This window comes from Nuphar pumila, chromosome 14 (assembly GCF_984573655.1).
Source record: "Nuphar pumila chromosome 14, dmNupPumi1.hap1.1, whole genome shotgun sequence".
NCBI classification, from domain to species: domain Eukaryota; kingdom Viridiplantae; phylum Streptophyta; class Magnoliopsida; order Nymphaeales; family Nymphaeaceae; genus Nuphar; species Nuphar pumila.
In genome coordinates, this window is record NC_143262.1 from 4,138,397 (window position 1) to 4,162,442 (window position 24,046).

Consider the following 24,046-nt stretch of genomic DNA (forward strand, 5'->3'; position numbering starts at 1 on the left):
GAAAACAGTGAACTGATCAATCACTTGTTCATGTCAAAGTTTCTCTGTTGAGTTATCATATTCATGGAAATGAAGCTGACAACTACTTATTCAGACCTGAAGTGACTTTCTTGGCACTATTACATTCTGACATAATGGCCAGATGGTTGGTCCTTCCTACAGTGTCATATCTTGCAGGAGAAACTTCTTTTGCTTCTGTATATGTTTATATGTGTGCAATAACTTCTCTTGAACTTCTTAGTGTTGCACATAATAGGTTTCCTGTGACTTGAGTTTTGTTTTGTAAAAATTTAATCATTATTAATTATTTAAATGAGCGCTTTTCTGAAGATAATGGAAACTAACAGCTGATAACTATTTTTTGGAACTGCCTATTATTTTCTGCCAAGATTCAAGTTCAGCTTCCAGTGATTCTAAATACATATGCCTTTTGATAAGTGCTGCAGAGTTGCTTTATTATGGTGGCCATCATCATCATCATTTAATATCTTTGTGTTGTCTTACTCTGTACATTTCTCATGACGCATGTCTAGTTCTTAAGCATGGCCCAATCGCGTTGTCTGGATTTCTTGGTAATGGAAAATTTCATGATAAATTAAAAAAAATGGTGAAGATATTGACATAATATTGGCATGTTTTATATATAAAAATTTAAATAAAAATAGGAAGTAGAAAACCTATTAAAATTATTACATATTGAACAAGGCGATAGTTTGAATTTATCACAAATTTATTGGTTTTGTATTGTTTTGTGCATTTATTATGATAACTTTGCAATAAACTCAATACAATTTCAATGTTTTAATGCAGCTCCTAAGTTGTTTTAGATAACCACATTCAGTTGATTTTTTTAATAAATTTCATCTGCTGCGTGTGAATGACCTTGAGTTACCAGAAGCTCCATATAGAGGTGAAAAGCGCACTTAGGGAATGTGATGCCTCATTTCCAAAATGTGATGGGATTCACACTTCCTGTGCTTCTCCCTTACTTCCTCTTACACATCTCACATGCTGCTTCCATTCTTCCTCTCACGCATCTCATGCATTTACCTTGCACGTCCATAAATTGATAACCATAATTTCTAAATTCTGAAATTAATTCCTACATCAAAAAATCATGATTTTCAAGAATAAGTCTTTTTATTTATTTTTTAAAAGAAAATATTATAGTATATTTCTGGAAAAAGTAAATGATAATCTTAATTAAAGAGTTCAAACTTGTATTACTATTTAGGTTTAAGTTTTAACTTTTATGATTATAACTTTTTTTGTTTCACATCACCAGAGCAACATTGATCATTTTTTAATTTAGTTTAACCAAGATTTCATTTTTACTTTCAGTTTCCTCTTTCACTTCTGGCTTGATTCTTATTTTTTTTTTGCTTCCAGTTTGATTCTTGTTTCACTTTCAAGTTAATTCTTGCTATTCGCTTTCTATAAGTTTTAAAAATGTCTTGCTTCTCGCTTTCACTTCCCATACCATTTTCCACTTCTGCTTCCCAGTTTTGCAATCTTGGTTAGTGATCCTTATCTTTCCTTTGTACTTTTATCTGTGGCAGACAACATTTGTTCCCTATGGTTCTTGTTTTGCTGAATAATACACACACACATGCATGTGTGTGTGATTTTTTCCCTTGATCTACTCTATTCTTGCTTGCTTTTCATATCAGCTAAACCTCACGCTTATTTTAACTGCAGATAGTGCATCTTATGACATTTTACATGCCTCTATGGGGTGCAATTGTCTTCAACGGATTTACATACTTCCAAGTCATTCGCATGCTGAACAATGCAACTCGTGTATGTGCATGATTCTGAAAGTGCAGGAACTTAAATTCTTTGGTTTAAACAGTACTGCACAAGATAGTCCATATATAATGTTTTTTGAAAATTTCAAAGTCTTTTTTTATGTGATTAACAGTTGGCTATTAAATATTTTCAGATGGCGGTAGGCATGTTGGGTAGGACAAACCAATTTGATACAAGGTCTGATATGAAGGTAGCAATTTTGTCATTTTGTTAAAGGTTTTTCTTGATCCACATAATTTTTTGAAAAAATTGTGCTTTATTTATGGTTGTTATTTTCCCAAATATGAAATCTCGTAGCTTTTGTTCTAGATCTTGCTATTACATATAACTTTCCTGATAAAATTAGTTTGCCACTACAACTTTGTTCTCATTCTAGAATTTGGTTGTCGAAGATGAGGGTAGACCTGGTGAATTCTCGAATTTCTGTTTGGAGGCATGACCCATTCTATGTATATATGCAACCTGTTCCATTGCACCAAGGACCTAGATTTGGCATTGGAGTTGGAGCATGGGAATGACAGGTTCAGAAAGGCATATTACAAAAATTATGTTGCTACCAATATTATATGGGATAATGTCAAGCTTTCCCAAGTAGGGAGAATAAAGTGCATAAAGTATTGAAGACCATATACAGTTTGAGGAGATCTTCTAGGCAGTGGTGATATATGATTCACATGTCTAGAATAAGTTTGGGATATCTAATATGGTTGTCCACACACATGTTGCAAATAGATGTGAGATGCATTCCTCTCTTTTTCAGGTTGGTCTGTGTGAGAATGCAGTCATGGGAGGCTAACCATGTGAATGTATATACTCGCTGGTTTGGATGTTAACTTGTTTTTTCTATGAAGAAGCCATCTTTGGAGCTGCACCATATAATGGACTCATCAGTTGAGGTCAGGGCATAGTCACAGATATCAGCGATATTTTCAAAGTATCGTGATATTATTGCTGTAAATTCAGCAAACAATAATATAGGTAAAATTTTGCGACATTTCGAAAATATCACCAATTTGATAATATCGTGGTATTATCACGAGAATATCACGATATTCTCGTGATATTATCACAATATTATCAATTAGTTTTACTGTTTTTATTTAGTTTTTACATTTAAAATATGTTTTTCTTCTTTCTTTTATATTTTTTACTTATTTTTTATTATTTATGTATTTTTTGTCTAAACATGATATTTTCTTACTTATTTTTGTTATTTATGATATTTTTTAAGCCCCGAGATTTATCACCAAACCTATAATATTGCGGGAAATAGCCTCACCGAGATATATCCGATAACGATATTTGTGACTATGGGTCAGGGTAATAATTTGCCGATAACTGTTGTATAGATAGCCAATCCTGAAATTTGGAAATGAGAGATCCATTTGAGATCCTGTGCACATCCAGGTAAACAACAGTCAGCCGCATTGCATCTTTTGTTTGTGGTCAAGAAGTTTCTCATTGCACCAAGGATCCAACCAGAAACTGGTCTTGTGGCCATCACCTTATCTTAGGGAGATGCGTGCTTTGAACTCATCTTGTACTTTACTCTAGCTCTTCTAGATACTCAAAAACCCAGGTTCACCTGTGTTTCCTTTCCATGTGAAGGGAGGGCCAGAGTTCCCATTATTTGCTCTTCATTAACTCGATCCACCAATTATTATTATTAAATCCTATTTTCCTTCCTAGATTCTCTTCAACAGAAATCATCAAAACAATCTATTGAACTGTCTCTCCATCTTGTTAGTCTGTTCAAATAAGGATAAAAGATATGAGGGAATGTTGTTAAGGACGTGCTTGATCAAAGTTACTCTTCCTGCAAAAGAGAAGTGAGTTTCAATAATTGGATCTTTCTTTTAACCTTGGCTTCAATGACTTGGCAAAGTCGGTACCTTGAAATGCCATTATATATATTCATTCACAAGCACTTCATTGCCAAAGTACCCAGTCAGCAACCGAAGATATTATTGGCTAAAGCTTTTATTTGAACTGGAGCATTAAAGGCCAACAGCTCACTCTTTTCCTCGTTTATGTGAAGGCTGGATGAGAGGGAGAAACATGTAATGAAATACAAACAAAAGCAAACAAGAGGCTCTTATGGCCTTATAAAAACACAACCAATCCACAAAAGAACCACTTGTGAATCAATCCACACACCCACACAAGGGCCAATAAAGTAAAAAATAATAACTTTTGTATTAAACAATGCTTGAGAAAGCATTTGAAACATAGGGGTAAACCCCCATTTATAACAAGAGGAAGAGATATGGAGCAGGCCAGCTAGCTGTTGGGTTGTGACCATTGGGAGTAGCTCCAACAACTAGTTGGAGCTGTCCCAATTAATGACATCATAAACCAAAAAGTAAAAAAATAAAAGAAATAAAATGTACAGTCAACCCCTAATGGGTTGACTTCTATTACAAGGTAAAATAACTGAAATACCCCTAATGGGTATTTTGGTTTATATATATATATATATATATGAAGCAAAATCTTAACTCCCTCCCTTAAATTCACGGTGTAACAACCGAGAGTTTGCCAAGTAGGAAGTGAAATCTGGGTGACAGAAGCGCTTTAGTGAAGTCTGCCAGTTGATACTATGATAGTACATATGGCAATATGATGGTCTTCTTTAAAAATTCCTCTTGAACGTAGTGGCAATCCATTTCAATGTATTTGATTCTTTCATATAATGTATGATTGTTTGCAATGTATACTGTGCTCTTGTTGTCACAACATAATCTCGAGGGTTCTGCAACGTGAACTCCAAGTCCTCTAAGAATTGCTTCAGCCATACTAATTCAATAGTTGTCACCATGACACGATACTCTGCTTCAGCGGAAGAGATAGACACCTTCTGCTGCTTCTTACATCTCTATGAAATTAGAGAATCACTTATAAAAACACAGGAACCAGTGGTTGAGCCTCTATCATTCACGTCTCCTCCCCAATCAGAATCAAAATATTCAATAACTTTTAACGGAGAAGCGGATGAAAGAAATAACCCATAATTAATAGAATTTCTAATATATCTAATAATTCTTATTAGAACACTCATATGTACTATAGTGGGAGCATGCTGAAATTGACTAGCAGAATGAATAATATGAGAAATATTAGGATGAGTAATAGAGAGATAAGATAAAACTCAAATTATTTGTCTATATGGAGCTTGATCTTTCAGAGATTCTTCATAATCTTTCTTCGTCTTTGCATTGATGACCTCTGGAGTATCAATTCATTTTTCATCTGAGATTCCTGACCGTTCAATGATCTCTGCTGCATATTTAGTCTGCGATAACAAGTAACCATGAGGTAAGTAAGTCACCTCTATTATAAGAAAGTACCGTAAAAAACCAAGATCTGTCGTATCAAAGTTGACTTTAAGCATATCTTTGATATGACTAACTCCCTGCTTATCACTTCATGTGATAATCATATCATCAACGTAGAGAAGTAATATCGTCATTCCTGCATTAGAAGACTTAATAAACAATGCAGTGTCAGTATAATAAGATTTAAAACCAAGTTATGTCATCACATTACTGAATCAATCATACCAAGCTTTGGGGGCTTGCTTAAGGCTATATAACACTTTTCGTAACCGATTTTTTTTTTCATGTGGTAAACTTAATCCTGGTGGGGGATCCATGTAAATTTTTTCATTGATATTTTCATTCAAAATAGCAATTTTCACATCCATTTGAAAAATGGGTTATTTTTTAATTGATGCTATAAAAATAAGAGTTCTAATGGTGGTCATTCGAATAACTGGAGCATACGTCTCATCATAGTCTATTCTATATTTCTGACTATATCCTTTGGTTACTAGTCTAACTTTATATCTTTTTAATGTCTCATTACTTTTAGTTTTAATCTTATAGACCCATCTAAATCCTATAGTTTTATTCCCTTTAGGTAATGTTTAATTTTTTCAAGTTTTTTCCTTTTCTAAAGCTTCCAATTCATCATTCATTGCCTTAATCTATTCTTTATGATTTTTAGCATCATGATAAGATGATGATTCTACATATGAGTGTATAGCCATTAGACATGCTTTATATTTGGGTTCGGAGGAATTATATGATACAAATCTACTGGGAGCTTTTGAAATTCTCATGGATCTTCTAACACTAGAGGAATCTATATCTTGATTTTGAGAATATCTTTCTAAAGCATATGAAGGATGGTCTTTAGTACGTCGAGTATATATTTGAATTTCACTATGAGGTTGGTCTATATTATCAAGACCCTCATTCATATTCCCATGTGCATCATGAGTGTCTTCATTGTCACTCTCGTGCACATCATGAATGTTATCACAACTCCCATACTCATTGGCAAGGTCATAAAGAAATGAATAGTCACAATGTTCTTGGATTTTATCTTTACCAAATCCATTTGCTTTTTTAAGAAAAGTGATATTTCTTGAGTCATATAGCTTGTTCTTTTTAATTTGATAACATTTATACCTTTTTTTATTTTTGGCATAGCCAAGGAAAACACAAGGAATAGCTTGTGGAGAAAGTTTGTTATTTTTGTCAGTAAGGATAAAGCATTTACAACCAAAGACTCTTAATCTCTTGTAATCGGGAGATGTTTTAAATAATTTTTCAATGGGAGAAATATTTTCAATAGTTTTTAAAGGCATCCTATTTATCAAATAAACCGCCGTAAGAGCGGCTTCGACCAAAAACATTTTTGGAACATTTTTTGATATAAGAAGTGTTCTAGTAGTCTCAACAATATGTTTATGCTTCCTTTCGGCTAGTCCATTTTGTTGAGGAGTATAGGAACATGATTTTTTGATGAATAATCTCATAAGTCAATAAACACTCTTTACTGTATGGTACGAAATGTTGGGCTTCCAAGAGACATCATATTCAAAAAATGAGTGTAGCTGAGATGCGTATGCTTAGATGGATGTGTGAAAATACAATAAAAGATAAGATTCAAAACGATGAGATATGTAAGAAGGTAGGCGTTGTAATGAAAATAGCGGAAACACCAATAAAGCAAAACACACTTTAAAGAAGCCAAGAACACAAGCACAAAAAGTGCATATGTAACCCACTAAGGGGTAAAGTGCATATAAGGCATAAGATTAATATTATTGAAGAGAGAAGGTGGGTGAAAAACCCATACAATGCAAGAGGGAGAGCCCTCTTTTTATAGAGGAGAAAAAGTAGAGGAAGGGACCACATCGGGGCTCCCTTCTAGTCGCTGGGAGCCCCAACGACTAGAAGGTGGGGCCCCTAGTGGTCCTATTATAATAATAAATGGAAAAAGAAAAAAGGAAAAATAAAAAAAAAAGAAAAAGAGAAACAAAAAAGAAAAAGTAAAAAATACATGGAGAATTACACAAATACCCCTCTCAGGTATTTGAATTATAAATATATGTATATATATACTTATATATATACGCATCTATATATATATATATATATAAGTATATGTATATATGTATTTATATATACATATTTTAACACGCCTTCTCAAACTTTACGAGGAGAAGACCGAAAGTTTGCCAAGGAGAAACAAAAAACGCGGAGTTGGAAGCGTTTTGGTGAAGAAATCCGCCAACTGATATTCTGAAGTGACATGGTAGTGTGATTGTTCATTTGAGAAATTCGTCTCGAATATAGTAACAATCCATTTCAATATGCTTGGTACGCTCGTGGAATATATGGTTGTTTGTAATGTAAATTACTCTCTTGCTATCACAACACATCTTGGTGGAGGAAGAAATGAGGACGCTCATGTCACAGAGGAGACTTCTAAGTCACACAATTTTCATAGTTGTCATCGCCATGGCCCGATATTCGACTTCAGTGGATGATAGAGAGACTTTTTGCTGCTTTTTACATCTCCACGAAATAAGGGATTCACCTAGGAAAATGCAAAAACCAGTAGTTGAGATACGATCATTGGGATTTTCTCCCCAATCTGCATCAGTAAAAACAATTAATTTAAGAGATGAAGAAGAGGATAAGAAAAGCTCTTTGGAAATGGTGTTCTTGATGTATCGCACAACTCGCATCACGGCCGCCATGTGAACTATAGTAGGAGCATGCTGAAATTGACTTGCAGTATGAACTGCATGAACAATATCTGGACGGGTGATGGATAAGTAAGTAAGGGATCCAATCAATTGCCGATTGAGAGTGGGATCCTCAAGTATAACGCCATCCTCAAGTCTCAACTTTGCATTAATAACTTCAGGAGTTTTCACTTTCTTTTCATCAGATACTCCTGACTTGGTACAGATGTCTGTTGCTAATTTCATTTGAGATAGAATATATCCTCGTGGAGAGTATGCCACTTTAATACCTAAAAAATATCTCAAAAATCCATGGTCAGACATATCAAAAGTTTTCTTTAACATGACCTTAATTTCATTTACTCTCTTTCAGTGATGATCATATTATCAACATACAGAAGTAAAATAACAATGGAGTCACTTGTTTTCTTAATAAAAAGAGCAGTGTCAGTATAATAAGAAATAAATCTCAAATTGATTAATACATTACTAAACTTGTCATACCAAGCTTTAGGAGCTTGCTTAAGACCATATAAGGCCTTCTTCAATTTCAAAATTTTACCATTTAAATTCATGCCAAGAGGTGGTTCCATATAAACTTCTTCACTCAGATTTCCATTTAAAAAGACATTTTTAACGTCAAGTTGAAAAATTGGCCATTTTTTAATAGAGGCTATTGCAATAAGAACTCGAACATTAGTCATTCGAGCAACTGGTGCAAAAGTTTCATCATAATCCACCCCATATTCTTGGGCATATCCTTTGGCTACTAACCTATTCTTATATCTTTCTAAAGAGCCATCACTCTTAGTTTTTATTTTGAAAATCCATCTACATCCAATGGGTTTCTTGCCATTAGGAGGATCAATAATTTCCCAAGTTTGTGCCTTTTTAAGTGCATTAAGTTCAAGTTCCATTGCTTCATTCTAATGAGCATATTGTTTAGCATCGTCATAATGAGATGGTTCATGGAATGGGTGAAGGGCTAGCAAACATGCTCGAAAATTTAGAGAAAAAGAATCATAAGATACAAATCTATTTGATATTTTAGAAATACGATTTGATCTTCTTTGAGAGGATTCTTCAATTGACTCATTTTGAGAGAATTTTTCAAGGGCACAAGGAGGATTACTTCATTCCTTCTAGAGTAAACTTGTGTTTGACTTGGTATATTTTCTTCTAAATTTTCATGTTGGTCACGTTGCCCATCATTTGGAGGTTCAAAATGATCTTCTATGAGAGTTTCACTAGATTAAACATGATCATCTATAACCTTTTCTTGAGGTAACAAGTCAAATAAAAAGGAGTAATCAATATTTTCATTTAGTTTATATGAAAAACCAATTTCTTCTTCTAAGAAAGTGACATCTATTGAGATATAAAGATTGTTTTTGAATAAGTCAAAACATCGATAGCCTTTTTGTTTTTCGCCATATCCTAAGAAAATACATTCAATTGCCCTTGAAGAAAGTTTATCATTTTTGTGAGTTAAAACAAAGCATTTACACCCGAAAATTCTTAGTCTTTTTATAATCGAGAGGCATATTGTAAAGTTTTTCAAACGGAGAAAGATTTTTCAAAGAAGATGAAGCGGTTCTATTGATAAGATATGTTGAGGTTAGAACCGCTTCGGGCCCAAAAGGATTTTAGAATATTCTTTGAAATTAATAAAGTTCTTGTGGTTTCTATTATGTGTCTATGCTTTCTTTCCGCAAGACCATTTTGTTGCAGAGTGTTTGGACAAGAACGTTGATGACAAATACCATTTTCTTTTAAGTAATTTTGAAATTCATTGGACACATATTCGCCTCCCGAATCAGATCTAAGAATGGATAGGTTTCTTAAAATTTGATTTTTAACCATTGCATGAAATTCTTTAAAAAAGGAGAAAACTTTGGATTTGCGACTTAAGAAGTAAATCCATGTAAATCGAGTGAAATTATCAATAAAGACCACGTAGTATGAAAAGCCTCCTTTAGATAAAATAGGGGAAGGTCCCCATACATCGGAATGAACAAGTTCAAAAGGCCGAGTGGTGACATAATTTCTTTGAGGAAATTGAATAGCTTTAGATTTCCCAAAAATGCAATCTTTACAAGTCATGTGTTTGACTTTACAAGTATTGTTCAAAAAAGGAAAAAGAGACATCTTTACAAAATTTGGATGACCAAGTCTCTCATGCCAAACTTCAATACTTTTGTCCTTTATAAGATTACAAAATGACTTCGATGGAAGAGTCAAAAAGTCCATAAAATAAAAATCATTCCTTCTATGGCCTTGCCCAATCAGCTTCCCTGACTGGAGATCCTACACGGTGCAATCTTTAGGTGAGAAAGAGACTTGACATCCATGATTGATGATTTGAGAAACGAAAAAAAGATTTAGATTAATTTTTGGAATGACTCTTACTTTAGGAACGAAAAAGTTTTGAGAGGTTTTAAAATCAAGTGTTCCAATACTTTCAATTTTTAAAGATGTCCTATCGGCCGTTGAAACATAAGAAGATATGGGTTCGGAAAAAACATTAGAAAGAGAGGTTTTATGAGATGTCATATGAAAAGAAGCACCGGAGTCTAGTATCCACATACTTGGAGGTGATGAAGAATAGGCGATGACGCCTCCTGATGTTGAAGATGAAGAAGTCTTGAGAAGATGTTGAAGAACTTCGGAGATATGGTTAAGTGTTTCTTTGATATCTCCTTCTTTGACACTTTCTTCTTCCTTCTTTGGAGAATTTTCTCCAATCGCGGCCACTTTTCCTTTAAGCTTTGCGCAAACTGGCTTGATATGTCCCGGTTCATTACAATAGTGACAAATCACTCCCTTTCTATATCCATTAATTTTGTTAAAGTGGGGAGGTCTATATGCTTTTACATTTGATCCGGGCCTAGTAACGGTCAAAATTTTATCACTCTTAATACTTATGCTAAGACGAGTTTCTTCTTGGCATACTTCGGCAAAAACATCTTCAATGGGTAAGGATTTATTTCTATAGAGAAGGGATGCCCTAACTTGTTCAAATTCTGGCCGAAGACCATGGAGGAATTGGAAGAAATGCTCCTTTTCAATTTGTTCTCTTCTTAACTCAATATCTTCCGGAGCCACCCATTTGGGCTCAAGAAGAACAAGCTCATCCCAAAGAGGGGTTAAAGTACTAAAGTAGCCACAGACACTCATATCTGCTTGTCTAATAGAATGAATTTTTTCTTAACAAAAAAATTGTCTAGCTAGATCCTTTTGGGTATACATACCCTTAAGAAAGAATCATGCTTCATTGGCTCTTCTAAACTTAGCAATGTTGGCACAATTTTTGAGGTCAACATTGTTCATAAACCATGCCAAGATTTTGGCATGGTTACTTTCCCAATCTTCAACTTTGGATTGATAGTCATTGATAGCTTTGATGCGTTCATCGCCATCTAAAGCTTTTTCAATCCCACTTTCAATTTTAGTGAGAACAAGAGAGGGTTCGGGAGTAGTTCTCATAACAAAACCCCAAAGTTTCTTACCTCTTAGATGATTTTCCATAGCGGAGGCCCACATAAGGTAATTGGATCCATTGAGCTTAAAAGAGAGCTCCACTTTAGATTTGTGCTCCATAGGTACCGAATAACCTTCCTTCCTTCAAAAGCTTGAGAGGCACACGTCCCACGACACCAATTAGAAGAGAAGCCCAATCACCAACCTCGCTCTGATACCATGTAATGAAAATAGCGGAAACACCAATAAAGCAAAACACACTTTAAAGAAGCCAAGAACACAAGCACAAAAAGTGCATACGTAACCCGCTAAGGGGTAAAGTGCCTATAAGGCATAAGATTAATATTATTGAAGAGAGAAGGTGGGTGAAAAACCCATACAATGCAAGAGGGAGAGCCCTTTTTTTATAGAGGAGAAAAAGTAGAGGAAGGGACCACATAAGGGCTCCCTTCTAGTCGTTGGGACAATGACTAGAAGGTGGGGCCCCTAGTGGTCCTATTACAATAATAAAAGGAAAAAGAAAAAAGAAAAAATAAAAAGAAAAGAAAAAGAGAAACAAAAAGGAAAAAGTAAAAAATACATGGAGAATTACACAAATACCCCTCTCAGGTATTTGAATTATAAATATATGTATATATATACTTATATATATATATATTCATGTATATATATAAGTATATGTATGTATATATATTTATATATACATTCATTAAAAATAAGATGAGAGAGAATCGTTTACGGTGGTTTGGACATATTCGACGAAGGCCTAATGATGCACTAGTTAGAAGGATGGAGAAATAGAAAAATATATTAGTTAAAAGATGTCGGGGTAGGCCTAAGAAGACTTGGATGAAGATGATAGGAAAGGATATGAATGCTTTTAACCTCACCGAGGACATGACATTGGATAGAAATGATTGGAGGAAAATGATTCATGTGGAAGACCCATAATGATTTTCTTTTTTGGTTCATATCGTCGACCCCAATTGTTTTGGGATGAAGGCGTAGTTGTTGTTGTTGTAATCTCATAAGTCAATATAGTTTTTGAAATCCTTTGATACAAATTCTCCTCCGGAATCGGTTCTAAAGATTTTAATATTGGTTTAAAATTAAGTCTTTGTGTAACAATGAAATTTTTGAAAACAATTAAATACTTCAGATTTGTGTTTAAGAAAATATGTCCAAGAGTGTCTACTATAATCATCCACAAAATAAGATACTCTTCCTTTTGACATAACCGGAGCCGGTCCCCATACATCTGAATGTATCCGCTCAAATGGTTTTTTTGATATAAAATGGTTAGGACCAAAAGGTAAAGATTTCATTTTACCAAAGATGCAACCTTCACAAAAAAAATCTTTTTCTTTATAACTTGTAAGAAATGAAAATAAATGTAATTTTGACACACTAGGATGTCCTAGTCTCTTATGTCAATTTTCTATATCTTTCTTTTCCATAAAATTACAAAAAGTATGTTTTGATAATTCAAGATTGTCCATAACATAAAGATCTCCTCTTCTACGGCCTATCCCAATAGGCTTCCCAGACTGGAGATCCTGTATCAAACAATCATTTGATGAAAACAAGATTTTACATCCGTGATCCGCAATTTGGGAAACTGATAAGAGGTTTAAATTTAATTTTGTTACTACTCTAATATTTGGTATAAAAAAAGTTTGATGTTTTTGTAAAGACCTAAAACCTTTGATTTTTAAAGTTCCATCAGCAGTTGAAACATAAGAATAATTTAGGTTAGTATGACATTCAAAGTGTGGATTCATTTGGAGTTATATGAAAAGAAGCACCGGAATCAAGAATCCAAAAAGTCTTATCGAGATCAATACCTATGAATACGGCTGCGCCCGAGAAGGAAGAATCTTGATTCTTGAATATTGGTTGTAGTGCTTCCATGAGTCATGCCAAGGATAATGAGCCGATGCATTTGGAGTCATCTACACCATTTCTTTTAAGAGATTGTCCCACCGATACCACCTTTTTATTATCTTTTTGATCTTCTTTCATTCTTTTAGGGCAAAAAGGCTTGATATGGCCGGTTCGTAGCAATGATAACATATAAGTTTGCCACTCTTCTTGTATTTATAATTGCCTTTTGTCATTTTGGATTTTTCCATAATCATTAAAATTTCTTTCATTCTCGTTACTTCTTCCAAAGTGAGGGGGCTTATAAGCCCTTGTGTGGGCCTTGACATAGCAAGCACAAATTCTTCCTCTTTTGAAGATGATGTTTTTTTCAACCTATTTTCTTTCATAGTTAATTCTTCAAGGGTTTCAATTATGGTAGGTACACCTCCTCTGTGAATAAGGACCTATTTGGTCCTTTCAAATTTGGGTCTAGGCCTATTAATAAATTGGTAGAAATGTTCCGTTCTAATTTGTTTTTTACAGAGTTCTACATCTTGAAGGTAATGTCACTTTGTCTCTAGAAGAGCCAATTCATCCCAAAGAAGAGAAAGAGCATTGTAATATTTCTTAATGCTCATCTCTCCTTAGGTTATAGTTTTCACCTTATTTTGCACATTGCATATGTGAGCTATATCTTTGAGACTGTAAATATCTTTAAGATAATTCTATGCATCACTAGCAAAACAAATTTTGCTGAGCTAGAACATTTTTTAATGTCAACATTATTGATGAGCCATCCAATTATCTTGGAATGACTCATCCTCCTTTTTTTTCATATTCGGTGATGGCCTTAGACATCTCTTCTCTTTGACAAGCCACTTTCTTTCTATTTTTCATCTTGGTAAGTATAAGTTTAGGCTCTCTTTCGGTGCCATCAACCATACCCCATAAACTCTTTTTTCATATTTTATGTTTTACCATGGATGCCTACATCACGTAGTTAGTATCCTTGAGTCTTACAGGAATGAAAACAACCACTTCTCTTTCATCCTCCATTTCTACAAAATAATGAGAAAGAGAGAATTTGTTGAAGAGAACTTTGATGGTGCACTTCTCGATACAACGATCCCACAAACCGATGCTCCACCAAACTCACGATCCTCTTCTTGGCTCTCCTGAATGAATCACAACCCAAGAGCACCAAGGCTCTGATACCATGTAATGAAATACGAACAAAAGCAAACAAGAGCCTCTTATGGGCTTACAAGAACACAACCAATCTACAAAAGAACTACTTGTGAATCAATCCATACACCCACACAAGGGCTAAGAAAGTAAAAAATAATAGCTTTTGTATTAAACAATGCTTGAGAAAGTATGAGAAACATACGGGGTGAACCCCCATTTATAACAAGAGGAAGAGATAGGGAGCAAACCAACTAGCTCTTGGGATGCTCTCAACGGTTACATTTGTGACTGTTGGGAGTAGCTCCAACAACTAGTTGGAGCTGTCCCAATCAATCACATCATAAACCAAAAAGTAAAAAAACAAAAGAAATAAAATGTACAGTCAGCCCCTAATGGGTTGACTTCTATTACAAGGTAAAATGATCGAAATACCCCTGATGGGTGTTTTAGTATATATATATATATATATATATATATATATATATATATATATATTAAAAGCACAATCTTAACAAAACACTTTAATAACAGCCAGGTGCCACAATCTCTCTTCCTCCACTACGACAGAAATAATTGGATCGTTGGCAAAAAAGGATATGTGTAAGTGATGGGATGCCTGGTATGTTTAAGCCTTTCAAAGAATCACTTGCTATGGCTTTGGAGAAAAGGCAGCTGAAGCCCCTGCCAACCATGTCAAATAGAATCAGAGATAGTGGGTCTCTCGGTGTAAAACCCCCTCATGACATTATTACTACAAGAGAGGGTTGCCCATATCCATGGGTTTGATATGGACCTTAGAAGATTATGTTATATTTTTTTTTCTGGTAACTAGAAAATACCAAGGTTACCAGACTAGGAAGCGGAATCAGAAATGAAAGGAGAAGCAGAAGTGATAAGCGAGATATTTTAAAATTTATAGGAAGCGGAAAGCGAAAAGTCAATTTAAAATCAGAATAGGAATAAAAGAGAAAGTTATATGTGATCAAATGGAAAGCAAAATACAAATCAAAGGAGCAAAAAATAAAAACTAAAATAAAAATAATTATTCTGAATGGTTGACAAATCTTTTTAACAAGATTTGGCGGACAAATAAGATGCCTAATGAGTGGAGGAAGAGTACTTTGGTGCCTCTATATAAGAATAAGGGTGATATACAAGATTGCACAAACTATCATGGTATAAAACTCATGAGTCATACTATGAAACTTTGGGAGAGGGTGATTGAGTTAGGTTGAGGAAGGTTGTCATGATATCGGAGAATCAATTTGGTTTTATGCCTGGAAGATCAAGACAACTTATTGAGAGAAATAGAGAGAGGAACAAAGATTTGCATATGGTTTTTATTGATTTGGAGAAGGCATACGATAGAGTACCTAGGGACGTTCTCTGGTGGACATTGATGAAGAAAGGTGTTTCTCTCAAGTACATTAGTATAATTAAAGATATGTATAAAGGAGTAGTAACCAATGTCCGCACTTGTGGAGGGGTGACAACCAATTTTCCTATAACGGTTGGGTTACATCAAGGATCTGCTTTAAGCCCTTTCCTATTTGCTATAGTGATGGATGAGCTTACGAGATCTATTCAAGAAAATGTGCCATGGTGTATGTTGTTTGCAGATGATATTGTTTTGATTGATGAGTCTAGAGTTGGGGTTAATGCTAAGTTAGAATTATGGAGACAGACATTGGAAGCAAGAGGTTTTAAGTTGAGTAAGAGTAAGACAGAATACATGGAATGTCGGTTTAGTAAGCAACGAAGTAGTGATGGGAGTGTAGTGAAGCTTGGTGAGCAAGAAATACCGGTGGATGATTGTTTCAAATATTTGGGATCTATCATTCAAAAGTATGAAGAAATTGATGGAGATGTAAATCATAGGATAAAGGTTGGGTGGATGAAATGGAAAAGTGCAACTGGAGTGTTGTGCGATCGTAGAATGCCATTGCGGTTGAAGGGAAAGTTTTATAGGACGACTATTAGGCCCGCTTTACTATATGGTACGGAATGTTGGCTGCCAAGAGACATCATATTCAAAAAATGAGTGTAGCTGAGATGCGTATGCTGAGATGGATGTGTGAAAATACAATAAAAGATAAGATTCGGAACAAGGAGATACGTAAGAAGGTAGGCGTTGCACCCATTGAAAATAAGATGAGAGAGAATCATTTACGGTGGTTTGGACATATTCGGCGAAGGCCTAATGATGCTCCAGTTAGAAGGATGGAGAAATGGGAAAATATATTAGTTAAAAGAGGTCGGGGTAGGCCTAGGAAGACATGGATGGAGGTGATAGGAAAGGATATGAATGCTTTGAACCTCACCGAGGACATGGCATTGGATAAAAATGATTGGAGGAGAAGGATTCATGTGGAAAACCCAGAATGATTTTCTTTTTTGGTTCATATCGCCGACCCCAATTGTTTTGGGATGAAGGCGTAGTTGTTGTTGTATTCTTAAATTTTGTGATTTCATAGTGTAAGAATTAAGTTATTTGCAAAATCTAAAAATGATGGTTGTTAATTTTAAAAAAGTACATGAGAAGTGAGCGGGAAGCATAAAAGGAAGCACATGGAAAACATAAAAACAAGCGTGAGAAAGGCGTATATGAATCATATAGGGAAGCAAGGAAGAAACATGTGGGAAGCATAGGAGAAACATGGGAAAATCAAGATTCCTATCAAATTTCGGAAGCGAGGAGTTTTGAGCTTTCGAAACGAGTTTCGCGGAAGCGTGCTTCCCGCCCATCTATGAAGTTTACAGTAACTCTGAAAAATACTCAAAATAATCTTACAAGTTTTTTGCTGAACTTACCTTTGCCGGCTGCTAGCTTGGAATTAGTTAACTTGAAGTTGCATCTGAATTTCTGCATTTTTTTCTTTTTTTTTTGGGTGAAAATTCACAAGTTGATAAATGATTTACATATCAACTTTTATTAAACCATTTGTTACTTGAGAAAAATACATATCAGTTGGAGACTCATCGTGATGATACATCAAGAACACTCATCTTTTTTGTCACTTACAAATATGGGTTGACGGCCGATTATGGCATTTATTTTTGCATGTAAGTGCTATGTGGATGACAAATTGCATGCACAAGTTTCTTGAGTAAGAAACTACTTAAAGGCAAGAACCGATCCTCTCTCAATGGCACCACTTCATTGTATGACACAAAGGCTTTTATTTTGCTGGTGGGGACAAAGACATTTAGACATTTATCCTTTTATGTACTAAAGGTGTGCATCTTATTGAACATATAGGAATCTATGGTGCATCCATTTTTTTTTGTTATTGTTATATTTGTTTAACACATGTATAAGAGCTATTTATAAAACAAATGTGATCATATTTGTTTTTGTTTTAATTGTTTCAGGCAATAAGCAGATGGGGATACTATCCATTGATTTTAATTGGATCGTGGGCCTTCGGCACAATTAATCGTATTTATGATTTTATTGAACCTAACCATAGAATATTTTGGTTATCACTTCTTGATGTTGGGATGTCGTCTCTCATGGTATGATCCTGTGACCAAGCCAAATATGATTGATGCTATAATAGAGTTCTTTGTCTGCTAGTTTTACTCTCATGTGCTGCTGATATTCTTGCAGAATTGTAAACTTAAGATCAACTCTATGTTTTCTGTTCACATAAATTGCTTGAAGTTTAAGAGCTCATTTTGATATTGCAATCTTCTTTCTCTTATTCTTTCCTTTCAAGCTATGGTGGGAAATCCATTTTAATATTTTCTGATATAAAATAATATCTTTTTTATTGGTTGCAACAGTAAGTTCAGATTGGAACTGCTCACAAAAAAATCATTACAGAATGAATCCATTTTGATTGAATTTTTTAATAGAAAAACAGCACTATGAATCAGATTTTTAAAAGTAGGCTTTTAAATAGTAGATACCATGTTCCACAATCATGTCCTCAAATGCTCACCCTGGGATTGGAACTGCTCACAAAAAAATCATCACAGAATGAATCCATTTTGATTGATTTTTTTAATAGAAAAACAGCACTATGAATCAGGTTTTTAAAAGTAGGCTTTTAAATAGTAGATACCATGTTCCACAATCATGTCCTCAAATGCTCACCCTGGGATTGGGATGGCTTCCTTCTTTCTTATCTCCAAGTACCCTTTTCCATACTGGGGCCATATAGCTCTTTCCCCAGCTTGGTCCTTCTAGAAGTCCAGTTTGGAAAGTCGTATTGCTTTGATTCCAGAAGACCTTTAACTCATTTTCTCGTGAAAGGCTTTTTCATTTTTTAGAAGAGAAAAGGTTTGAAGAGAAAACATCCTAGCACATTTGTGATTGCATACAAAAACAAAGACATGCATATATGTGGATATGAGTTTGTGTAAAATCTTTGGTGTAGATGTGCATATGCAAATTTGGTATCAATCAGTTGAATCTTACCTTCTTGTGCATTTTGAAGTAGATCGGACTGCATATATGCATTTGTCATGGTTTGTTTAGTGCCAATCATGCTTCATATTTGGCAATATGAATGTGAAGAAGCATCTTTCGGTTGTTGCATTTTAAAAATATCTAAACCATAGTTCACAAATGCTGTGGACATTTCGAACTGTCATCATATCATTGTGAGAGGAAAAAAATAATTTGAGAGAGGACGTCTTGGTATTTGAAAACATTGGCATTTTAAACTGTCATACTTTTATCGTGATAATATCACAATACTCTTGCATTCTTGTCATGAGATTTTGACAACTTTTTTAATTTTGTATATTTTAAATGGGAATTTACTAAACATATATTTATTTATTCTTATCTTTTGTGTTGTTTTGTATTTTTTGAAAAATATTAATATTTTTTGGGATTTTCTTGAGATTTATAGGCACAATAATGGTATCTTGAGAAATTTCTCCTCAAGATAGTCTGGTGCTGTTGGCTATGACCTGGATCATTCATTTTTGCATTCTTCAATATATATTTTAATATTCAATTTTTTTTATCAAAAGCAGGCTCTATAGTAAAGGAACCATATAGTTTAATCTATGTGAAAATACATGAGTAGGTGAAACTCTATCTCTGATACTAAATTTGTGTTATGCAAGCACGCACACAAACATGTATTTTGGTAGATCCTAAGCCCTAACCAGTTTAATCTAGAAAGAATCCTAACCAGTTATAAAAAGCATAGTTGCATGTATTTGCTTAATTTGAATTTACAGTTGTATTCTCTATGGCCTAGTGGAAAACAAGTATTAGATTAGGTACTTTTCATATTCAGATATGTTATTAGAGACATTGAAAATTAACAAAAACCTCACATTGCATTGTAACTTTGTGGTAAAAAATTAAAATTTTCTTGAAATTAATTTGATCTAAATCATGTTTTCTATTAAATGAAACATTGATAAATGCATCTGCAGGTTCAGGTTAAGCAAAATACATTTGCGACTAGGGGTGAACATGAGCCGAGCTTTGGCTGTTCAAGCTCAACTCGACCAGAAACACCACTGCTCAAACTTGGGTCAAGCTCGGGGACGAGCTTGAACAACACTGTCTAAGCTTGGCTCGGCTCCGAGCTTGACCGGATTCCAAAAAAACATGTATTACATTTTTCAAGTCCGCCACCTCTAAAAAAACAGATACAAAGCCTCACCACTAGTGTAGGCTGTACTTTTCTGATTTAGAGGACACAAAATATATAAATATGAAGTACACAGCTGGATTGTCAAAAAATAGAACTTTCTTCAGCAGCGGGATTTACACAGCTGGATTGTAGAAAAATAGAACTTTAGTCAGCTGTGGGATTGAAACCTATCACCTTTTGATAAAAAGAGTACCGTCTTACCTTGTTAAGATAAATTTAATATTGTGGTTTAGTTACCCACAATATATTAGTTAAGAGAGGTCGGGGTAGGCCTAGGAAGACATGGATGGAGGTGATAGGAAATGATATGAATGCTTTGAACCTCACCGAGGACATGGCATTGGATAGAAATGATTGGAGGAGAAGGATTCATGTGGAAGACCCAGAATGATTTTCTTTTTTGGTTCATATCGCCGACCCCAATTGTTTTGGGATGAAGGCGTAGTTGTTGTTGTTGTGGTTTAGTTACCCAGGTATACTTAGGTATACTTATCCATGCTTCTTTTGTATTTGTTATTCTTATTCTTTGTATCCTTTTTGTTTTCTAAGTATACCTATTAGGTATTTAGTATTTAGATTAAGTATACTTAAATGTATACTTATAACTTATAAGGTTAGAATATGTATTTTTTTATTTGTATTTGTATGTTTATTTTTTAGTCATTATTTAATGACTAATATTTTTGTAATTTTTATTTTTGGTCAAACTGTTTTGACAATTAGGACTATGCCTAATGGCTAGTTGGACTCCAACTAGCCGTTAGACTAGTCCTCTCCTTTTGTCTCTCTCACTCCCTTATGTAAAAGGTTTCTATGTGTGTGTTTAAAGGAGAGATGATGGATGTATATTGAGTGTGTGTGCATGAGTGTTGTACTGAGGTTTTTTCTTGTATATTTTTTGTGTTTATTTCACATCAATAAAATATTTAACTTTTTATATCTTGTTCTTGTATTTGTATGGCTTATTATATCTAGCCAAATGCATCTTTATAATGCATTTGGATTTTATCTATATTGTTATGTTTAGTTTCTTGTGTCTTGGGTTCCGTGCCATTTCTGACAAATCAAGGCAAAAATGATTTTTGTATCACATGGCAATATATATATATATATATATATAGTACCTGACCCAGCCTAATCGAGCTTTTCGAGCTTAATCAAATTTTGCTCGTTTATCTAAGCTGAGCCTGGCCTTATGTTCAAGCTCGGCTCAATTATCTTCATGGACAAGCTCGAGCCGAGCTTAAACAAACTGAGCTCGGGCTAGCTCAGCTCGTTGTGCACCCCTATTTGCAACTTTTTGTAGTCGTTAGGATGATTAGGAGGATATAGTTATGATTGACCTCTCTCTCTCTCCATTGTTCAAAGACAATTCATGTGTTCAATTTCTTTGTAGCCATATAATCTCACAATTCATGTGTTCAATTTCTTTGTAGCCATATAATCTCATGCCAATCCTCATCTTTAATTTAATTCCTCTGCAAAAACTAAGAAACAGAGAATATAAATATGTTTGGTTCAAGATCATTTATTGCACGAGCCCTTTTTCTGTCAGATGTACTTTCATGTTGGAACTGTTGACCTACTGTTATGCTTGTTTCAGGGTCTGTTCAATTCAATTGCTTATGGACTTAATGCATCAGTGAGACGGGCCATTGTTGAAAGGCTTGATCTGTAAGTTTTTTAGCCGATGATATGCTTTTATTACGACACAAGCATGCAAAATCTTTGATAGAACTCTCTATCTTATTGCTGCCTTTTGCTGATTCTGTAGGCTCTCCCTATATACAATAGATTTTCTACTCTTTATTTGCCCAATTTTCAGGGATTTAAACAGATAATTGGGATCTGTTTTTGCAGGTGGTGCCCTGATAGATTCAGGAAATGGCTTCCAGCTTGGATTAAGCTCAGGGAGCAACAACAAGAAAGTGAAATGGTTTCTCTGAAAGTTGAAGATCAGCAGTAACTTAGTCACTTCATCTTCCTTCACCAGATTGGATTGTATGTTTCCTTCAAATTTTACTTTGTTCTTATCAACGTACTGCACTGCACTGTGAGGGCTAGGCAAGTGGAAGAAAAGAAGATAGAAAAGGAACTAGAATTCTCCATTCGCGTAGCATACGATGTGATGGATGCCCTTCCATTTCTATAATCATTGTGAAATTCTGTTGCTTAAGATTCCTGTATCATGAACAGTTCATGTTGCTAGATTGATGTTGTATAGTGTATTCTTTGTTTAGAGTGCCGTGGATATTCATTCTTCTAGTCTTTGACGCTTCCCATACTGTTAAGATGACTCCTCTTCCACTTCTTGCTGCAGGATAGTGACCTCACTAAAGCAAGCTCTTCATGGTTGTTTATTTCCGTAACGAAATTCTTCCCACTGGGGAGATTTCCTTTTATTAGCCGTATCAACCAACACTGTTGGCATTTGACTTTTGAGTGAATCTTGTGGCAGGAAGGTAAACTTTGACTTGCTCTGGCAATTTGGTTTGGTGCCTTCTGCTTTAGTTGGTTGTTGAAAGTGCTTCAATAGAATTGCCGCACTGGAGCTGTCGTTTTAGAACAAATATTTTTACATAACTTTTAGAACGATTATGGAATAGAGGACACCCTTCTGCTTCCACTAAAGCCTAGCCCAAGGGGGTTCGGTAAAGAGTTGACTTCCACCCCCTTTCAATTTGGGAGGTTCTTCTGGGCCCCATTCTGGCCAAGATAGTGCAGGGCCAACAATCCTCCATGGCAATGTGGACGGTGGGCAACAGAGTTCATGATGGCTAAGCTGGTACGGTCGCACCATCTTTTAACCAGCTTGTCTAGGGTTTGAACCCTATTAAGGTTTATATCCTCTAGCTTGCCTATCGAATAAGATTCGAGCCTTTTAAACATAGTTGGTTTTACAGTGCTGAAACACGAATCGTTGCATGGTAGTTGATGCTGATTGTTCCTTTGATGATTGAAGTTGAACCTTCCTACATTGAATTAGTGGACCTTAATAGGATCTTGATTCTGTTTTGTTGGCGTAGGCTGTGGCGTTTAGAATGTCAAAGAGGCTATGGTGTTTGTTTAGATCAGCTGTTAGTCTGTTATCTTATAGTGTGTGTTTGTGTTCCGTAGAATTTCATCGGTGAAGCACGTATGCCTAAATGTAGGGATCTTGTAGTGATTTTGGATCTGGTTGGGATTTAAGCTTTTGTGATATTGGGTCCACTGCAAACTGGTAAAACCTTTTTTTTTTGTGGAAGAAAAGCCTGCGCGGTGTATGCAGTCATTTCCAGCTGTTATCCCATTCTCAAGGGCAGGTTCTTACATGTAGCTCGCTTGTTTGTCATTGGACACTTCTCCGACTTTCATGTGTAAGCATGTCGTAGGTGCTCATCCTAAGCCAGGATCAAACTCTCCACGAGATTCATATTTTCATTACTTCTAACTTCTTTCTTGGTGGACAAAGCTGATTAGGACTGAAACAGGTTTGGGGTGGACCTGATTTTGACATGAACTTAATTATGTTTGCTGATTCTATTACACATTGGAGTAGACCCGCCATATTTGTTCCAGATTCAGCCAAGATTCCGATATATACTATCTAAGCTTGATAATATGGATCTTATCTGGGACAAAATCCAGGTCTGAGCTCTTATCTATTGGCATCCCTACTCAATGGTGGAGGGAGGGTGTTATGATGAAGCCTGCTTGTTCATGTAGGTCAAAATGTGCCAAGTTGTTGTTGGGTTTCCCTCCTTATGGGACCCATCTATCTTGGAAATGGATCGTCTGCTGATTATTTACGGCATCATCAGTAGTTTGATGCATGTTCATTATCGCGGCAAAATTTTCAAGCACGATGCTTGATCTTCTCGAGGACGTTTTGGAGTATTCGCTGGATAGCGATTTGTAGAAGTCCTCATAGCTGAATGACGATTTAGCTGTTCAAAGTTTTGATGATTAGCGATTTATCGATGGTGATTTGTGCTTAGTGCTTTAAGTTGCATAACGATTTATTTCAATACTCGTTGGATAGTGATTTGCAGTACTCACTGGA

General features: G+C 35.1%; 1 protein-coding gene across 1 annotated transcript in view; it reads left to right on the forward strand.

Moving 5' to 3' along the window:
- Positions 1–22,308, forward strand: part of LOC149816122 (G protein-coupled receptor 1-like) — a 35,115-nt gene extending 12,807 nt beyond the window's left edge. Inside the window, exons 5-9 of the mRNA XM_089986757.1 lie at positions 1,703–1,800; positions 1,943–1,999; positions 17,753–17,896; positions 21,608–21,678; positions 21,865–22,308. Of these exons, the coding sequence (XP_089842883.1) occupies positions 1,703–1,800; positions 1,943–1,999; positions 17,753–17,896; positions 21,608–21,678; positions 21,865–21,970 (476 nt within the window). The 3' untranslated portion in view covers positions 21,971–22,308. The remainder of the gene's footprint in view (positions 1–1,702; positions 1,801–1,942; positions 2,000–17,752; positions 17,897–21,607; positions 21,679–21,864) is intronic.
- The last annotated feature ends 1,738 nt before the right edge of the window (positions 22,309–24,046 follow it).